The following is a 21,340-nucleotide window of genomic DNA, read 5'->3' on the forward strand; positions in this document are numbered from 1 at the left end:
ATGTCCAATTTTCTGAGGAGCCACCAGACTGATTTCCAGAGTGATTATACCAGCTTGCAATCCCACCAAAAATGAGAAGTGTTCCTCTTTCTCTGATCTACTCCAGCATCTGCTGTTACCTGAGTTTTTGACGTTAACCATTCTGATTGGTGTGAGGTGGAATCTCAAGGTTGTTTTGATTTGCATTTCTCTATTTTTCCAATATATAAGTCCTTTATTGTCAACAAATTGTACTTGTGACCAGGATCTTGTTTCTGGAGCTAGGAAACTGAGGCTTCACTCACCAGCCTGCTGCACAGTTCTCTTCTCAGACACATAGATGCCATCCAAAAACTTTCTCATATTCTTATTTTTAACTGTTGTAGCTTGCTGAATAAGAGCCTCTGAATTTGAAATAAGTTCAATATCATTTCCTTCAAGGATTGATTCATCCTTCTGGGCTTGATAGACAGAACAAGCAACACCTGTCCTCATCTGAACCCTGTGGATATATTTCTCACACAAGAAATTTCGAATTTCAACCAAAGACCCATTCTCCTGTGTAACGATGTTGATGGAGAAGTGAGCATACAATGTCCTCATCTTGTGACACAAGCCCAGTGTAACGCCCTTGATCATGTTTGAAACATGAGTGCAGATGGTTCTGACAGTGGCCAGTTCATTTCTGTTACTCCACCATTTGTCAACCTGGAGCCTTTTCTTCTTTTTCCCAAGAAGACTCAGCTCTACATTGAGGTGATTAAAGTCCATTAGCAGAGTTCCCATGGGGCCCTTCACATTGACTGTGCACCCCTTCAGAGTGATGTTGACATTTTCTGGAATGTCGATATTCTGATTGATGAGAATGGTATTCATTCTTCCAGTAGATGAGGCAAAGAGCGATTTGCATTTCTCTGATAATTAAGGATGTCGAACATTTCGTTAGGAGCTTCTCTGTCATTTGATATTCCTCAGTTGAAAATTCTTTAGCTCTGTACCCCATTTTTAATAAGGCTATTTGATTCACTGAAGTTTCTTGAGTTCTTTGTATATACTGGATAATAGCCCTCAATTGGATATAGAATTGGTAAAGATCTCTTCCCAGTCTGTTGGTTGCCATTTTATCCTATTGACAGTGTTCTTTGCCTTACAGAAGTTTTGCAATTTTATGAGGTCCCTTTTCTTTTTTTTAATTCAATATATTTTTTATTTACATTTCAAATGATTTCCCCTTTTCTGGTCCCCCACTTCCCGAAAGTCACATAAGCCCCCTTCCCTCCCCCTGTTCTCCCATCCACCATTTCCAACTTCCCTGTTCTGGTTTTGCCTTATACTGCTACACTGAGTCTTTCCAGAACCAGGGGCCACTCCTCCATTCTTCTTGTACCTCATTTGATGTGTGGATTATGTTTTGGGTATTCCAGTTTTCCAGGCTAATATCCACTTATTAGTGAGTGCATACCATGATTGATCTTTTGAGACTGGGTTACCTCACTTAGGATGATGTTCTCCAGCTTCATTCATTTGCTTAAGAATTTCATGAATTCATTGTTTCTAATGGCTGAATAGTACTCCATTGTGTATATATACCACATTTTTTGCATCCATTCTTCTGTTGAGGGATACCTTGGTTCTTTCCAGCTTCTGGCTATTATAAATAGGGCTGCTATGAACATAATCGAGCATATATCCTTATTACATGCTGGGAAATCCTCTAGGTATATGCCTAGGAGTGGAATAGCAGGATCTTTCGGAAGTTACTTGCCCAATTTTCTGAGGAACCGCCTTCTTGATCTTAGAGCACAAGCCATTGGTGTTCTGTTAAGAAAAATTTCCTCTGTGCCCATGTGTTCCAGGCTCTTCCCTACTTTCTCCTCTTTTAAGTTTCAGTGTATCAGGTATTATGTGGTTGTTCTTGATCCACTTGAACTTGAACTTCGTACAAGGAGATAATAATGGATCAATTTGCATTGTTCTACATGCAACTGCCAGTTGAACTAGCACAATGTATTAAAAATGCTGTCTTTTTTCTACTGGATGGTTTTTAGCTCCTTTGTCAAATATTAAGTGACCTTAGGTGTATAGCTTCATTTCTGGGTCTTCAATTCTATTCCATTGATCTTCCTGTTTGTCTCTGTACTAATACCATGCAGTTTTTATCACTATTGCTCTGTAATACACCTTGAAGTCAGGGATGGTGATTCTCCCCACAAGTACTTTTATTGTTGAGAATAGTTTTTGCTATTCTGGGTTTTTTGTTACTCCAATTGAATTTGCAGATTGCTCTTTCTAGCTCTATGAAGAATTGAGTTGTAATTTTGATGGGTATTGCATTGAATCTGTAGATTGCTTTCAGCAAGATGGCCAAATTTACTATATTAATCCTGCCAATCCATGAACGAGGAAGATCTTTCCGTCTTCTGAGATCTTCTTTGATTTCTTTCTTCAGAGACTTGAAGTTCTTGTCATTTAGATATTTCACTGCTTGGTTAGAGTCATACCAAGGTATATAATATTATTTTTGACTTTTATGAAGGTTGTTGTTTAACTAATTTCTTTCTCAGTCTGTTTAACCTTTGATTAGAGGAAGGCTACTGATTTGTTTCAGTTAATTTTATATCCAGTCACTTTGATGAAGTTGATTTTTGGCTTTAGGTGTTCTCTGTTGGTATTTTGGGGGCCACTTAAATATACAGTCATATTGTCTGCAAATAGTGATATTTCGACTTCTTCCATTCTAATTTGTATTCCGTTGACCTCCTTTTGTTGTCTAATTGCTCTAGTTAGAACTTTAATTACTATATTGAATAGATAGGGAGAGAGTGGGCAGCCTTGTCTAATTCCTGATTTTAGTTAGATTGCTTCAGGTTTCTCTCTATTTAGTATGATGTTGGCTACTGGTTTATTGTACATTGCTTTTACTATGGGCCTTGAATTCCTTATCTTTCCGAGACTTTTAACATTAAGGGATGCTGAATATTGTCAAATGCTTTTCAGCATGTAATGAGATGATCATGTAGTTTTTCTCTTTGAGTTTGTTTATATAGTGGATTACAATGATGGATTTCTGTATATTGAACCATTCCTGTATCGCTGGGACGAAGCCTATTTGATTGTGGTGAATGGTCGTTTTGATGTGTTCTTGGACGCCGATGGCAAGAATTTTATTTTTTTGTTTTTTGTTTTTTTTATTTTATATATTCTTTATTTACATTTCAAATGATATCCCATTTCCTGGATCCCCCCTCCCCAAAAGTCCCATAAGCCCTCTTCACTCCCCCTGTTCCCCAATCACCCCCTTCCCATTTCCCTGTCCTGGTATTCCCCTACACTGCTGCACTGAGCCTTTTCAGGACCAAGGTCCTCTCCTTCCTTCTTTTGAGCATCATTAGATGTATGAATTCTTTCTTGGATATTCACAGCTTCTGTGCTAATATCCATTTATCAGTGAGTGCATACCATGTGTGTTCTTTTGTGACTGGGTCACTTCACTCAGGATGACATTCTCCAGTTCCATCCACTTGCCTAAGAATTTCATGAATTCATTGTTTTTAATAGCTGTATTACATTGTGTATATATACCACATTTTCTGTATCCATTCATCTGTTGATGGGTATCTGGGTACTTTCTAGCTTCTGACTATTATAAATAGGGCTGCCATGAACATAGTGGAGCATGTGTCCTTATTACATGCTGGGGAATCCTCTGGGTATACACCCAGGAGTGGTATAGCAGGGTCCTCCAGTAGGATTATGCCCAGTTTTCTGAGGAACCGCCAAACTGATTTCCAGGGTGGTTGTACCAGCTTGCAACCCCACCAGCAGTGGAGGAGTATTCCTCTTTCTCCACATCCTCACCAGCACCTGTTTTCTCCTGAGTTTTTCAACAAATGGTGCTGGTTAAATTGGAGGCTGGTTCAATGGTTCAGCATGCAGAAGAATGCAAATCGATCCATTCTTATCTCCTTGTACTAAGCTCAACTCCAAGTAGATCAAGGACCTCCACATAAAACCAGACACATTGAGACTAATAGAAAAGAAACTGGGGAAGAGCCTTGAGCACATGGGCACAGGGGAAAATTTCATGAACAGAACACCAATAGCTTACACTCTAAGATCAACAATTGACAAATGGGACCTCATAAAATTACAAAGTTTCTGTAAGGCAGAGGACACTGTCAAAAGGATGAAACAGCAACCAACAAATTGGGAAAAGAGCTTTACCAACCCTACATCTGGCAGAGGGCTAATATCCAATATATACAAAGAACTCAAGAAGGTAGATTCCAGAGAGCCAAATATCCCCCTTACAAATGGGGTATAGAGCTAAACAAAGAATTTTCATTTGTGGAATATCTAATGGCTGAGAAGCACCTAAAGATATGTTCATCATCCTTAGTCATCAGGGAAATGCAAATCAAAACAACCTTTATATTTCACCTCACACCAGGCAAGATTTTTATTGAATATTTTTGCATCAGTGTTTATAAGGAAAATTGGTCTGAAATTCTCTTTCTTTGTTTGGTCTTTGTTTGTTTTAGGTATAAGTGTAAGTGTGGCTTCATGGAATGAATGGAGTAGTATTCCTTCTGTTTCTATTTTATGGAATTGTTTAAAGAGTATTGGTATTAGGTCTTTTTTGAAAGTCTGATAGAATTCTCCACTAAACCCATTTGGTCCTGAGAATTTTTTCGTCGGGAGACTAATGAATCATTCTATTTCTTCAGGAGTTATCATGTATTATTTTAACTTTTGCACCTGGTATGTGTCTAGAAAAATCTCCATTTCATTCATATTTTCCAATTTTGTTGAGTATAAGATCTATTTTTAATTAAAATACTATAGTATGTCTCTCTGTTTCTTTTCTACCATTCCTCCCATGTTCTTCAAACCACTTGCTCTAAAGCACATCTCTCTTTTTCTTTAATTATCTTCTCTCTTTCTTTTTCTCTCTCTGTTACATGCACAAACACAGACTCGCAGGCAGTCTCACACACACTTACATATACACAGATAAGTATATAAATAAAATCTGCTGGGTTTATACAGTACTACTTGTATGTATATATTTTTATGGCTAGACACTTGGTATTCAGTAAGAATTTACTGAGATAAACTTATTTAATAGAATATATGCACATGTATACATAATCATATGTAAAATAAGGTGATTGCTTTCCTGTCTTAAAAATATTCTTAATGTTACTTAATGTAACTTATCCATTCTTTCAATGTGTAGTTTCTTTTGGTGTTTGTCTATCTTTTTTAATTTTTTCTCTAAACAGTTATTAATTTCCTGGGACCATGTGAGATTTCCTCCATGCTCATGGCATGGCAACTGGTATTCAAATTTGTTTATTCATTTCTTCTTTAGTCAGCCATAGTATTGAGATTTCACAGTGATATCTAGATGAGACCATCTCATTTCAGACTTTCTGGTCTTCTGGTTCTGCCAGTCTGTCCACCTTCTTTTCTGCAATGTTCCTTGAGCCATAGGCGTAGGGGTTGCATTGTATATGTATCAATTGTTCTGAGTTTTATCTAGGTCTGGCATTATATCTAACTACCACACAAAAAAGCATTTTGGGTGATAGACTAGAGCTACACTTACTTGTGGTTATAAGAGTAGAAAAAATTAGAAATTATACTGCTTTAGGAAAGTAGTAATTTATTCTCCTCTAGGATCCATGACTTCACTAGCCATGTGTAATTGGTTAAGTTTACATTACCAGGCATAATTTCTCTTCTCTCGTGTAGGCCTAGTGCCCAATTAGAAAGTTGGGGTTGCTGCTAAGATACAAGTTCCATTATTGCTCAGTTACGGATATGTCATGCTTGTTATTGCAGTGATTCATAGGCACCACATCTGGATAGGAATATTGATTACTTTCCTTTCTTGGCAAATTGCATAGGAATTTTTGGTACTGTGAAAACTACTCTTTATGGAGGAAGCTTTTTGGTCTGAGCCACCCAAATGCTCAAAATCCAGTGTCTGTGGTACCTTCAACTATAGGGCTCTACCTCCAAATTCTAGGAGGTAACCAAGAGCAAAGGCTTATACTGATTTAGAAATATCCTGCACTCCCAAATATAACACATTTAAAGCAAGTTTCTCCTGCCTGATAATAGAGATTTTTTTAGATAATCGATGGCCCTTGGGTAAACTTCTTTGATAGAATATCTATATCTATATCTATATCTATATCTATATCTATATCTATATCTATATCTATATCTATATATGTGTGTGTGTACATGTATACATAATCATATGTAAAATAAGGTGATTGATTTCTTGTCTTAAAAATATTCTTATTTACTTATCCATTTTTTGTCTATTTTCTTTTTTGTTGTTTTTTCTTTCTTTTTTTAAAAAATTTAATTATTTTACACTACACATTTTATTCCCTCCCTATTCCATCTGTTACACAATCCATACCCCTTCCCTACTCCCCAAACCCCCATTTCCATGAGGATGTCCCCATCCCCAAATCTCATTCCACCAGACATCCCCACGCCCTGGGGCCTACAGTCTCTTGGTGGTGAATCTCCTCTGACTAAACCCAGACCCTGCAGAACTCTGTTGTATATGCATTGGGGGCCTCATATCAGCTGGTGTACACTGCTTTGTTGGTGGTCTAGTTGGTAGTGTGAGAGATCTCGGGGGTTCAGGATGATTGAGAGTGTTCATCATCCTACATGGTTGCCCTCCTTAGCTTCTTCCATCATTCCCCTAACTCAATCACAGGGGTTGTCAGCTTCCGTCCATTGATTGGATACAAATATCTTCATCTGACTCATTTAGCTGCTTAGTGGGTATTTCAACATGCGGTCATTCTAGGTCCCTTTTTGTGAGCACTCCATAGCCTCAATTATAGTATCAGGCCCTGAGACCTCTCCTTGAGCCAGATCCCACTATAGGTCTGTCGCTGGATCTTGTTTTCCTCAGGTTACTCTCCATTTCCATCCCTGCAATTCTTTCAGACAGGAACAATTATGGGTCAGAGTTGTGACTGTGAGATAGCCCCCCTCTACCTCATTTGATGCCCTGTTTTCCCGCTGTAGATAGGTTTCTATAAGTTCTCTCTCCCTACTGTCAGGCATTTTATCTAAGGTCCTTCCCTTTGATTCCTGAGAGTCTCTCACCTCCCAGGTCTCTAATACATTCTGGATGGTCCCCCTACCTCCTATCTCACTAAGTTGCCTTTTTTCCTTTCTTTCTGCTGGCCCTCAAGGCTTCAGTCCTTTTCCATCACCCAATACCAGATCAGATTTACCTCTTCCCTCCACTCCCTCCCCTCAAAGTCCCTTCCTTCCTACCCACTTGGGATTACTTTGTTCTCCCTCCCAAGTGGGACTGAGGTGTCCTCACTTGGGCCCTTGCACTCATTGACCATTTTGAGTTCTATAAACTATATTTTTGGTATTCTGTAATTTTTTTGGTTACATTCTACTTATCACTGAGTACATACCATGCATGCCATTTTGGGTCTGAGTTACTTCATTCAGGATAAACTTTTCTAGTTCTGTCCATTTGTCAGCAAAACTCAGGATGTCCTCACTCGTTAATAGTTGAGTAGCATTCCATTATGTAAATGAACCAAATTTTCTGTATCCATTCTTCTGTCATGGGGCATAGGTTGTTTCTAGCTCTAGCTATCACAAATTTCTCTGATCACTAAGTACTTTGAACATTTATTTAAATGCTCCTCAGTCCTTGAGATTACTGTTATGAATTTTGTTTAGTATTATACACCATTTTTGATGGGGTTGTTTGGATTTTTGGTGGTTAGCTTCTTGAGTTCTTTAATATTTTAGATATTAGTCCTCTATCAGATATGGGGTTAGTGAAGATTTTTTTCTCAATCTATAGTTTGCCGATTTGTCTTATTAACCATGTCCTTTGCCTTACAAAAGCTTTCCAGTTTCAGGAGGTTCCATTTATCAATTCTTGATCTTAGAGTGTGAGCCATTGGAATTCTGTTTAGAAAATTTCTGCCTGTGCCAAAGAGTTCAAGGCTCTTTCCTGATTTCTCTTCTATTTGATTCAGTGAATCTGGTTTTTTTTTATTATTTGATATATTCTTTATTTACATTTCAAATGATTTCCCCTTTCCTGGCTCCCCACTCCCCGAAAGCCCATAAGCCCTCTCCCCTCGCCTTGTTCCTCCACCCACCCCTTCCCACTTCCCTGTTCTGGTATTGCCCTACACTGCTGCACTGAGCCTTTCCAGAACCCAGGGCCACTCCTTCCTTCTTCTTGGGCATCATTTGATATGTGAATTGTGTCTTGGGTATTCCCAGTTTCTAGGTTAATATCCACTTATCAGTGAGTGCATACCATGAGTGATCTTTTGAGACTAGGTTACCTCACTTAGGATCATGTTCTCCAGCTCCATCCATTGTCTAAGAATTTCATGAATTCATTGTTTCTAATGGCTGAATAGTACTCCATTGAATCTGGTTTTATGTTGAGATTCTTGGTCTACTTGGACATGAGTGTTGTGTATACATACTACATTTTTTGTATCCATTCCTCCATTGAGGGACATATGGGTTCTTTCCAGCTTCTGGCTAGTATAAATAGGGCTCCTATGAACATATTGGAGCATGTATCCTTATTACATGCTGGGGAATCCTCTGGGTATATGCCCAGGAGTGGTATAGCAGGGTCCTCTGGAAGTGTCGTGCCTAGTTTTCTGAGGAAATGCCAGACTGATTTCCCGAGTGGTTGTACCAATTTGCAACCCCACCAGCAATGGAGGAGTGTTCCTCTTTCTCCACATCCTTGCCAACACCTGCTGTCTCCTGAGTTTTTAACTTTAGCCATTCTGACTTCACCCAGTGAATCTGGTTTTATGTTGAGATTCTTGATCCACTTGGACATGAGTGTTATGCAAGGTGAAAAATATTTTCATTTTTCTACATATCGACAGCCAATTAGACCAGCACCAATTATTGAAGATGCTTTCTTTTTTCCATTGTATATTTTTGGCTTCCTTGTCCCAAAGATCAAGTGTTTATAAGTGTGTGGTTTTATTTCTGGGTCTTCAATTTTATCCGTTGATCAATATTTCGGTCTCTATACCAATACCATGCAGTTTTTATTACTGTTGTCCTGTAGTATAGCTTGAGGTCAGGGATGGTGATACCCTCAGCATTTCTATTACTGGTAAGAATTGTTTTTGCTATTCTTGTTTTGTGTGTGTGTGTTTGCCTTTCTAGGTAAATTTGAAAATTGCTCTTTCCATTTCTTTGAAAAATTGTGTTGGGATTTTAATGGAGATTGCATTGAATCTGTAGATTGCCTTTGGCAGTGTGTCCATTTTACTATGTTAATTCTGCCAATGCACGAGTATGGGAGTTCTCTCCATTTTCTGAAATCTTCAAATTCTTTCTTAAAAGAGTTGACCTCTTTTTGTTATCATATTGTTCTAGTTAGCACTTCTGAGTACTAAATTGAATAGATATGGGGAGGGTGGGCATGGTTGTCTGGTCCCCAACTATGCTGTGTTTGCTTCAAGTATCTCTCCATTTACATTCATATTGGCTGTTGGTTTGCAGTAAATTGCTCTCATTATGTTTAGGTATGGGTTTTGAATTTGTGGCCTCTCCAATACTTTATAAAGAAGGGGTGTGAGCATCCCACTAAGAAAAGGCAGCCTGCACAGGTTGAGTCCGGCCCAGCAGAGCAGAGGATCCAGTCTAGAGGCCTCTGGCAAGAGTCTTCCAGTCTTTGCCTCTGGGTCAGGAACAGCCTTGACCACTGTGCATGACATCTCCAAGCAGTTTAGGAAGCCAGCTATACACCCAGCAGCCAATGAGGAGACAGCTAGCACAACCTGCATCCAGAGCTGATCGGGGCCACAGAGATACATACCTAAATAAAACTACAAGATAGTGGGTCTCGGCTGTCATCTTTGCTTCTGTGACTGTGCAACAGATTGATCGGCAGGTTTCACCAGATTAGAGGATCACCTGGGACACACCACACCAGGACTACACCTGCACCCAGGAACTATGCAGCACCACAGCAATTTGAGCCAGGAGAAAGCAGCTCACCCAAAGTTACTGAGATAGGCCTACAGGCACAGTCACGGGAGGGACAAGCTCCAGCCGGTGACAGCAGGCCCAGCTAACACCAGAGATAATCAGATGGCAAAAGGCAAACTTGGGAACGTTGCTAACAGAAATCAAAGCAACATGGCACCATCTGAACTCAATTCTCCAACAACAGTATGTCTTGGATAGCCCAACACACCAGGAAAGCAAGATTTGGAATTAAAATCACTGGTCATGATGCTGATGGAGGGCATCATGGAGAGCTTCAAGAAGGACATAAATAACTTCCGTAAAGAAATACAAGAGAACACAAGTAAACAGCGAGAAGCCCTTGAAGAACTAAGGGAAAACACAACAAAACAGGTGAAGGAATTAAATAAAGCCATCCAGGATCTAAAGAAGGAGTTAGAAACAATAACAAAATCACAAAGGGAGACAACTCAGGACATAGAAATCTTAGGAAAGAAGTCAGGAGTCATGGATCCAAGCATCAACAGAATACAAGAGATGGAAGAGAGAATCTCAGATGCAGAATTTAACATAGAAAGCATTGATACAATAGTCAAAGAAAATGAAGAATGGTTCCAGCTGTTCAGCCAGGGAAGAGCCTGACCTGCAGTGGGTCCCATGGTTAGACAGAGCCCTACAGTCCAAGGTATCCCCATCTTGGCTCTGGCAGCTCAGCCAGCTCAGCCAGGGGAATGCCCAAACTGCAGGGAGTCCCGAGGTTAGACTGAGCCCTGTGGTCCGAGGTCACCACCATCTTGGCTCCTATAACCAAGCAGCCAGCTCAGCCAGAGACCTGTGCGATATCTGACACGGGGAAGATCATACTACCCAATAATCTCTAGAGAACTGGCAGGAGCAGGTTAATTGCCCCTGCCCACTTCCATCAGATGTAGTAGAGCTGTGACATATCAGACACGGGGAAGATCCTACTTCCTGAAACTCACTCAAGAACAGACAGGAGCAGGATATTTGGTAGAAGTGGGGCATTCGAGAACCAGCATCCCCAGAGCACTTGAAACTCAGCAACAAGCCCTATCCTGCACTGTTGGCCCTACAGAGTGATCAGCTCTTGAAGGGGTTCCACATGTCATCTACCATCTTTACTACCAGGTGGACCAGACAGACAACACCAGGTACACAGAGACAACCCGAGTATAACATTGCTTGGGGCAGGACACACTAGGGCTTCAATGACACCAAAGCGTAGGGCAGCACATCAGCAATTTGTGCCAGGGAAAACCCAGTCATCCAGCAGTGTGGAAATAGCCTTACAGGCCCACAGGAGGTTCAAGCACCAGCCAGTGACTGCTGTCACTAACCAACTAACATCAGAGATAACCAGATGGCAAAAGGCAAACGCAGAAACGTTACTAACAGAAATCAAGGCAATATGGCAGCATCTGAACCCAATTCTCCAACAACAGCAAGTCCTGGATACCCCAACACACCAGAAAAACAAGATTTGGATTTAAAATCATTGGTCATGATGCTGTTAGAGGAGCACAAAAAGGACATAAATAAAGCTCTTAAAGAAATACAGGTGAACATGAATAAGTTAGAGGCCCTTACAATGGAAATACAAAAATCACTTAAAGAAATTCAGGAGAATAGGGGTCAACAGATAGAAGCCAATGAAGAGGAAATGCAAAAATCACTTAAAGAAATGCAGGAGAAATTGAGTCAACAAGCAGAAGTCGTGAAAGAGGAAACACAAAAATATGTTAAAGAAATACAAGAAAATACAAACAAGTGAAGGAACTGAGCTAAATCATCCAGGATCTAAAAACAGAAGTAGAAACAACTAAGAAATCACAAAGAGAGACAACCTTGGAGATAGAAACCTTTGGAAGAAATCAGGGGCCATAGACACAAATATCAACAACAGAATACAAGAGATGGGAGAAAGAATCTCAGATGCAGAGGATACCATAGAAACCATGGACTCAACAGTTAAAGAAAATGCAAAATACAAAAAGCTTGTATCCCAGAACATCCAGGAAATCCAGAACACAATTAGAAGACCAAACCTAAGGATTATAGGTATAAATGAGAGTGAAGATTTACAACTTAAAGGGCCAGCAAATATCTTCAACAAAATTATGGAATAAAACTTCCCTAACCTAAAGAGAGAGATGCCCATGAATATACAAGAAGCCTACAGAACTCCAAATAGACTGGAGCAGAACAAAAGTACCTCCTGTCACATAATATTCAAAACCCCAAATGTACTAAACAAAGAAAGAATATTAAGAGCAGTAAGAGAAAAAGGCCAAGTAACATACAAAGGAAGTCTGATTAGAATTACACCAGACTTCTCACCAGAGACCGTGAAAGCTAGAAGATCTGGGTGGATCTCATGCAGACTATAAGAGAAAACAAATGCCAGCCAAGACTACTATACCCAGCAAAACTCTCAATCACCATAGATGGAGAAACCAAGATATTCCATGATAAAACCAAATTTACACAATATCTTTCCACAAACCCAGCCCTACAAAGGATAATAGGTGGAAAACACCAATACAAAGAGGGAAACTACACCCTGGAAAAAGCAAGATAGTAAACTTCTTTCATCAAGCCCAAAAGAAGATAACCACTCAAATATAAAAAAAAAAAACATCAAAAATAACAGGATGTAATAATTACTAACCCTTAATATCTGTTAAAATCAATGGACTCAATTCTCCAATAAAAAGACATAGATTAACAGACTGGATACATAAACAGGACCCTACATTTTGCTGCTTACAAGAAACACACCTCAGGGCCAAAGACAAGGACTACCTCAGAGTAAAAGGCTGGAAAACAATTTTACAAGCGAATGGTCTTGGGAAACAAGCTAGGGTAGCCATTCTAATATCAGATAAAATTGACTTTGAACCTAAAGTCATCAAAAGAGACATGAAAGGACACTTCTTACTGGTCAAAGGAAAAAATCCACCCAAAAAACCTCTCCATTCTGAACATCTATGCCCCAAATGCAAGGGTACCCTCATTTGTAAAAGAAACTTTCCTAACTCAAAGCACACATTGCATCTAACACAATAATTGTGGGTGACTTCCACACTCCAGTTTCCTCAGTGGACAGATCAGGAAAACAGAAACTAAACAGGGACCCAGTGAAACTAATTGAATCGTTGGACCAATTGAATTTAACAGATATATATATATATATATCTATATATCTATATATCTATATATCTATATATATAGATATCTATATATCTATATATATAGATATATAGATATATAGATATATAGATATAGATATATAGATATAGATATAGATATATAGAACATTTCATCCTAAAGCAAAAGAATATACCTTTTTCTCAGCACTTAATGGTACCTTCTCCAAAACTGACCATATAATTGGTCACAAGACAGACCTCAACAAATATAAGAAGATCAAAATAATCCCATGCCTCCTATCAGATCGCTATGGAATAAGAGTGCTCTTCAATAGCAACAAAAGCAACAGAAATCCCATTTACACATGGAGGCTGAAAAATACTCTACTCAATGATACCTTGACCAAAGAAGAAATGAAGAAAGAAATCAAAAAATTTTTAGAATTTAATGAAAATGAAGGCACAACATACCTAAATTTATGGGACACAATGAAAGCAGTGCTAGGAGGAAAACTCATAGGCCTGGGTGCCTCCAAAAAGAAACTGGAGAGAGCATACACTAGCAGCTTAATGACACACCTGAAAGCCCTGGAACAAAAAGAATCTAATTCACCCAGGAGGAATAGAAGACAGGAAATCATCAAACGCAAGGCTGAAATCAATCAAGTAGAAACAAAGAGAACCATACAAAGAATCAACAAAACCAGGACCTGGTTCTTTGAGAAAATCAACAAGATAGATAAACCCTTAGCCAGACTAACCAAAGGGCACAGAGACAGTATCCAAATTAACGAAATTAGAAATGAAAAGGGAGATATAACAACAGAAATGGAGGAAATTAAAAAAAAAAAATCATCAGATCCTACTACAAAAGTCTATACGCAACACAACTGGAGAATCTGGAGGAAATGGACAATTTCCTAGGCAGATACCAAATACCAAAATTAAATCAGGATCAAATAGATCAACTAAACAGTCCCATAACTCCCCAGGAGATGAAAGGGGTCATAGAAAGTCTCCCAACCGTGTGGAGAAAGAGGAACACTCCTCCACTGCTGGTGGGGTTGCAAATTGGTACAACCACTCTGGAAATCAGTCTGGCGGTTCCTCCGAAAACTGGGCACCTCACTTCCAGAAGATCCTGCTATACCACTCCTGGGCATATACCCAGAAGACTCCCCACCATGTAATAAGGATACATGTTCTACTATGTTCATAGCAGCCCTATTTATAATTGCCACATGTTGGAAAGAACCCAGGTATCCCTCAACAGAAGAGTGGATGCAAAAAATGTGGTATATCTACACAATGGAGTACTATTCAGCCATTAGAAACAACGAATTCATGAAATTCTTAGGCAAATGGATGGAGCTAGAGAATATCATACTCAGTGAGGTAACCCAGACTCAAAAGGTGAATCATGGTATGCACTCACTAATAAGTGGATATTAACCTAGAAAACTGGAATACCCAAAACATAATCCACACATCAAATGAGGTACAAGAAGAAAGGAGGAGTGGCCCCTGGTTCTGGAAAGACTCAGTGAAACAGTATTCAGCAAAACCAGAACGGGGAAGTGGGAAGGGGTGGGTGGGAGGACAGGGGAAGAGAAGGGGGCTTACGGGACTTTCGGGGAGTGGGGGGGCTAGAAAAGGGGAAATCATTTGAAATGTAAATAAATTATATCAAATAAAAAAAATTAAAAAAAAAAAGCTAAAAAAAAAAAAAAAAAAAAAAAGAAAGTCTCTCAACCAAAAAAAAAAGCACAGGACCAGATGGTTTTAGTTCAGAATTCTATCAGACATTCAAAGAAGACCTAACACCAATACTCCCCAAATTATTCCACAAAATAGAAACAGAAGGAACACTATGCAACTTATTCTATGAAGCCACAATTACGCTGATCCCAAAACCAAACAAAGATTCAACAAAGAAGGAGAACTACAGGCCAATACCCTTATGAATATCGACACAAAAATACTCAATAAAATTCTTGCCAATCAAATCCAAGAACACATCAAAGTGATCATTCAACATGATCAAGTAGGTTTCATCCCAGGGATGCAGGGATGGTTCAATACATGGAAATCCATCCATGTGATCCACTATATAAACAAACTCAAAGAAAAAACCATGCGTTCATTTCATTGGATGCTGAAAAAGCATTTGACAAAATTCAGCATCCCTTCATGCTAAAAGTCTTGGAGAGAACAGGAATTCAAGGCCCATACCTAAACATAGTAAAAGCAATATACAGCAAACCAGTAGCCAACATGAAACTAAAAGGAGAGAATCTTTAAGCAATCCCACTGAAATCAGGGACTAGAAAATGCTGCCCCCTCTCTCCATAACTTTTTTTTTTAATATTTTTTTTTATTTTCAGTATTCTTTGCTGTCAAAACGGCAACCAACAAATTGGGAAAAAATCTTTACCAACCCTACATCTGACAGAGGGATTATATCCAGGATATACAAAGAACTCAAGAAGGCTGACTCCAGGGCCTGGCGGTGGTGGTGCACACCTGTAATTCCAGTACTCTGGGAGGCAGAGGCAGGCAGATTTCTGAGTTCGAGGCCAACCTGGTCTACAGAGTAAGTTCCAGGACAGCCAGGCCTATACAGAGAAACCCTGTCTCAAGAGAGAGAGAGAGGGGGGGGGGGTAGACTCCAGAGAGCCAAATATCCCCCTTAAAAATGGGGTACAGAGCTAAAGAAAGAATTTTCACCTGAGGAATATCAAATGGCTGAGAAGTACCTAGAGAAATACTCAACATCCATAGTCATCAGGGAAATGCAAATCAAAACAACCCTGAGATTTCACCTTATACCAGTCAGAATGGCTAAGATCAAAAACTCAGAAGACAGCAGGTGCTGGTGAGGATGTGGAGAAAGAGGAACACTCCTCCAGTGATGGTCGGCTTGCAAGCTGGTACTACCACTCTTGAAGTCATACTGGTGGTTCCTCAGAAAACTGGGAATGATACTTCCAGAGGACCCCACTATACCTCTCCTGGGCATACACCAAGAGGATTCCCCAGCATGTAATAAGGATATGTGCTCCACTATGTTCATAACAGCCCTATTTATAATAGCCAGAAGCTGGAAAGAACCCAGGTATCCCTCAACAGAGGAATGGATACAGAAAATGTGGTATATATACACAAAGCCATTAGAAACAATGAATTCATAAAATTCTTAGACAAATGGATGGAACTGGAGAACATCATCCTAAGTGAGGTAATCCAGTCTCAAAAGAACACTCATGGTATGCTCTCACTGATAAATGGATATTAGCCTAGAAGCTTGGAATACCCAAGTCACAATGCACATATCAAATGATGCTCAAGAAGAAGGAAGGAGTGGCCCCCAGTCCTGGAAAAGCTCAGTGCAGCAGTGTTGGGGAATACCAAGACAGAAAACTGGGAAGGGGTTGATTGGGAAACAGGGGGAGGGAAAAGGGCTTATGGGACTTTCGAGGAGGTGGGAATCCAGGAAAGAGAAAATCACTTGAAATGTAAATAAAGAATATATCAAATAAAAAGAATAAAATAAAAAAGAAGGGGTGTTTTTTATTTTGTCAAATGCTTTTTCTGCATCTAAGTAGATGATCATGAGATTTTTCCTTTGAGTTTTATATAGTGGATTATAGTAGTGGATTTTTGAATATTGAACCAATCTTGCATCCATGGGATGAAGCCTACTTTATTGTGGTGAATGATGGTTTTGATGTATTCTTGGATTTGGTTTGCAAGAATTTTATTTAGTCTTTTTGCATCAATATTCACAAGGGAGATTTATCTGAAGTTCTCTTTTTTGTTGGGTTCTTGTGTGGCTTAGGTATCAGAGTAACTGGTTTCATAGATTGAATTAGTTAGTGTTCTTTCTATCTCTATTTTATGAACTAATGTGATGAATAATTTTTAAAATAATTATAGTTTTTTATTTAAATTTTCATCAGATATATTTTATCATATACTTTCCCTTCCCCAAAGTGATTCTGAAACTTCCCCACCTCCCTATATATCAAGATTTATACTTTCTTTTTTAATTATTTTTATTAGATATATTCTTTATTTACATTTCAAATGATTTCTCCTTTCCTCGTTTCCCACCCCTGAAAATCCCATAACCCATCTCCCCTCCCAGTGTTCCCCAATCAACCCTCTCCCACTTCTCTGTCCTGGTATTCCCCTACACTGCTGCACTGACACTTTCCAGGACCAGGGGACTCTCCTCCCTTTGATGTCTACCAAGACCATTCCCTACTGCCTATGCCTCTGAGCCATGACTAACACCATGTGTCCTATCTGGTTGATGGTTTTGTCCTTTGGAGCTCTGGGGGTACTGGGTGGCTCATAGTGTTGTTCCTCCTATGGTGCTATAATCCCCTTCAGCTCCTTGGGTCCTTTCTCTAGCTCCTCCATTGGGGACCCTGTGCTCAGTTCAATGGCTGGCTGAGAGTGTCCCCCTCTGTATTTCTCATGCACTAGCATAGCCTTCCAGATGACAGCTCTATCTGGCTCTAGTCAGCAAGTACTTGTGGACATCCATAATAGTGTCTGGGTTTTGTAACAGTATATGGGATGGATCACTAGGTGGGGCAATCTCTGATCTTTCCCTCAGACTCTGCTCCAAGCTGTCTTTGTATCTCCTTCTGTGGCTGTTTTGTTCCCCCTTCTAAGTAGGAGCAGAATATTCATGCTTTCTTCTTCCTTCTTCATGGGTATCATTTGATATGTGAATTGTGTCTTGGGTATTCTAAACTTCTGGGCTAATAGCCCCTTATCAGTGAGTGCATACCATGTGTTTTCTTTTGTGATTGGGTTACCTCAATTAGAATATTTTCCAGTTCTACCCTTAGGTTTTCTTTGAAGGTCTGGTTGAATTCTGCATGCACTAAATCTGCCTCTGTCTGGCCTTGTTTTTTTTTTTTTTGTTGTTGTTGTTGTTGTTATTGTTGTTGTTGCTTTTTTGGTTTTTTGTTTTAACTTTGGTATGTGGTATCTGTCTAGAAAACCATCCATTTCATGTAGATTTTCCAGTTTTGTTGAATATATGCTTTTGTAGTAGGATCTGATGATTTTTGAATGTCCTATATTTCTCTTGTTATGTCTCCATTGTATTTCTGATTCTGTTAATTTGGATGCTGTTTCTGGGTCCTTTAGTTAGTATAGCTAGGGGTTTAACTATCTTGATGATAATCTCAAAGAATGAGCTTTTGGTTTTGTTGATTGTGTTTTTCTCTTTATTTCTATTTGGTTGATTTCAGCCCTGATTTTACCTGTTTTCTGCAGTCTATTCCTCTTGGGTGTGTTTGCTTCTTTTTGTTCTAGAGCTCACAGGTGTGGTATTAAGTTGCTAATGTAAGATCTCTCCAGTTTCTTTATCAGGGCATTTAGTGTTATGAATTTTCATCTTACCCCTGCTTTCATTGTGTCCCATAAGACTGGGTATGATGTGTCAAATTTTTCATTAAATTTCAGAAAGTCTTTAATTTCTTTCTTTATTTCTTCCTTAACCATGTTATCATTGAGTAAAGAGTTGTTCAGTTTTCCATGGTATCATTTGATATGTGAGTTGTGTCTTGGGTATTCTAAGCCTCTGGGCTAATAGCTACTTATCAGTGAGTGCATACCATGTGTGTTCTTTTGTGATTGGGTTACCTCACCTAAGATGATATTTTCCATTCCCATCCATTTGCCCAAGAATTTCATGAATTCATTGCTTTTAATAGCCGAGTAGTATTCCACTGTTTAAAAATAACACATTTTCTATATTCATTCCTCCGTGGACAGACATCTGGGTTCCTTCCAGCTTCTAGTTATTATAAATAGGGCTACTATGAACATAGTGGAGCATTTGTCCTAATTAGATGCTGGAGAATCCTCTGGGTATATGCCCAGGAGTTGTATAACAGGGTCCTCTGGTAGTATTATGCCCAATTTTCTGAGGAACCACCAGACTGATTTCCAGAGTGGTTGTAACAGCTTGCAATCCCACCAGCAGTGGAAGAGTGTTCTTTCTCCACATCCTCGCCAGAACCTGCAGTCTTCTGAGTTTTTGATCTTAGCCACTCTGACTGGTATAAGGTGAAATCTCAGGGTTGTTTTGATTTCCATTTCCCTAATGACTAAGGATGTTGATCATTTCTTTAGGTACTTCTCAGCCATTTGATATTCCTCAGGTAAAAATGCTTCGTTTAGCTCTCTATCACATTTTTAAAAAATAGGGTAATTTGGTTCTCTGGAGTCTAACTTCTTGAGTTCTTTGTATATATGGGATATTAGCCCACTGTCAGATGTAGGGTTGGTAAAGATCTTTTCCCAATTTGTTGGTTGCTGTTTTGTCCTATTGACAGTGTCCTTTGCCTTACAGAAACTTTGTAATTTTGTGTGGTCCCATTTGTCAATTGTTGATCTTAAAGCATAAGCTATTGGTGTTCTGTTCATGAAAATTTCCCCTGTGCCCATGTGCTCAAGGCTCTTCCCCAGTTTCTTTTCTATTAGTTTTTATGTGGAGGTCCTTGATCCACTTGGACTTGAGCTTAGTACAAGGAGATAAGAATGGAACAATTTGCATTCTTCTGCATGCTGACCTCCAGTTGAACCAGCACCATTTGCTGAAAAAGCTATCTTTTTTTTTTTTCCGACTGGATGATTTTAGCTCCTTTGTCAAAGATCAAGTGACCATAGGTCTGTGGGTTCATTTCTGGGTCTTCAATTCTGTTCCATTGTTCTACCTGCCTCTCACTGTACCAATACCATGAAGTTTTTAACACTATTGCTCTTTAGTACTGCTTGAAGTCCGGGATACTTTTCTACCAGAAGTTCTTCAAATGTTGCGAATAGTTTTAGCTATCCTGGGTTTTTTGTTATTACAGATGAATTTGAGAATTGCTCTTTCTAGCTCTATTGAAGACCATCCGTAGACCATGGTGATCTGATAGGATGCATGGGATTATTTCAATATCCTTGTATTGGTTGAGTTTTGTTTTTGTGACTAATTATATGGTCGATTTTGGAGAAGGTACCATGAGGGGTTGAGAAGAAGCTGTATTTTTTCTTTTAGGGTGATATATTCTGTAGGTCCATTTGGTTCTTCACCATTTGGACTTCTGTTAAGTCCATTTGGTTTGTAACCTCTATTAGTTTCACTGTGTCTCTGTTTAGTTTATTTTTCAATGACTTGTCCATTTTTGAGAATGGAGTGTTAAAGTCTCCCACTATTATTATATTGTTCAATGTGCATTTTGAGCTTTATTAAAGTTTCTTTATGAATGAGGGTTCCCTTGCATTTGGGGCATGGATGTTCAGGATTGAGACTTTCTCTTGGTGGATTTTATCTTTGATGAATATAAAGTGTCCTTTCTCATCATGCTTGATAAGTTTTGGTTGTAAGTCTATTTTATTGGATATTAGGGCAGCAACTCAAGCTTGTTTCTTGAGACCATTTCTTGGAAGACCTTTTTCCATTCTCTTACTCTGAGATAGTATCTGTCCTTGTTATTATTGTGTGTTTCTTGTATACAGCAAAATGCTGGACTTGTTTGTATATCCAGTCTGTTAGCTTATGCCTTTTTATAGGTGAGATGACTCCATTAATACTGAGATATATTAAAGACAGATGACTGTTGTTTCCTTTTATGTTTGTTTTTATAGGTGGCTTTATGTGCTTGTGGGTCTTTCCTTTTGGATTTGTTGTGAGATGCTAACTATCTCATCTTTTCTTTGGTGTAAGTAGCTTCTTGTGTTGGAGTTCTCTTTCTAGGATCCTCTTTATGGCTAAATTCTTAGATAGATGCTGTTTGAATTTGGTTTTGTCCTGAAATATTTTAGTTTCTTCATCTATGTTGATTGAGAGTTTTGCTGGGTATAGTAGCTTGGGCTGCCATTTACATTCTTTGACCAGGCTCTTCTGGTTTTCACAGTCTCTGTTGAGAAGTCTGGTGTAATTTTGAGAGGTCTACCTTCGTATATTAGTTGGCCCTTTTCCCTTGCAATTTTTAATATTCTTTTGTTTGTTCTGTAGATTTAGTATTTTTATTATTATGTGACAAGAGGACTTCTTTTAGGGTCCTGTTTATTTGGTGTTCTATAGGCATTTTGTACCTTTATGGCCATCTCTTTCTTTCGGTTGGGGAAGATTTTTTCTATGATTT

At 39.0% G+C, this 21,340-nt stretch overlaps 1 protein-coding gene across 1 annotated transcript; it reads right to left on the reverse strand.

Moving 5' to 3' along the window:
• Nucleotides 1-276: 276 nt before the first annotated feature.
• LOC127675628 (60S ribosomal protein L9-like) lies at nt 277-855 on the reverse strand. The gene has a single exon (XM_052171682.1). The coding sequence runs from the start codon at nt 853-855 to the stop codon at nt 277-279; it is 579 nt and encodes a 192-aa protein (XP_052027642.1).
• Nucleotides 856-21,340: the final 20,485 nt, after the last annotated feature.

Source organism: Apodemus sylvaticus, chromosome X (genome assembly GCF_947179515.1).
Source record: "Apodemus sylvaticus chromosome X, mApoSyl1.1, whole genome shotgun sequence".
In the NCBI taxonomy this organism is placed as follows: Eukaryota; Metazoa; Chordata; class Mammalia; order Rodentia; family Muridae; genus Apodemus; species Apodemus sylvaticus.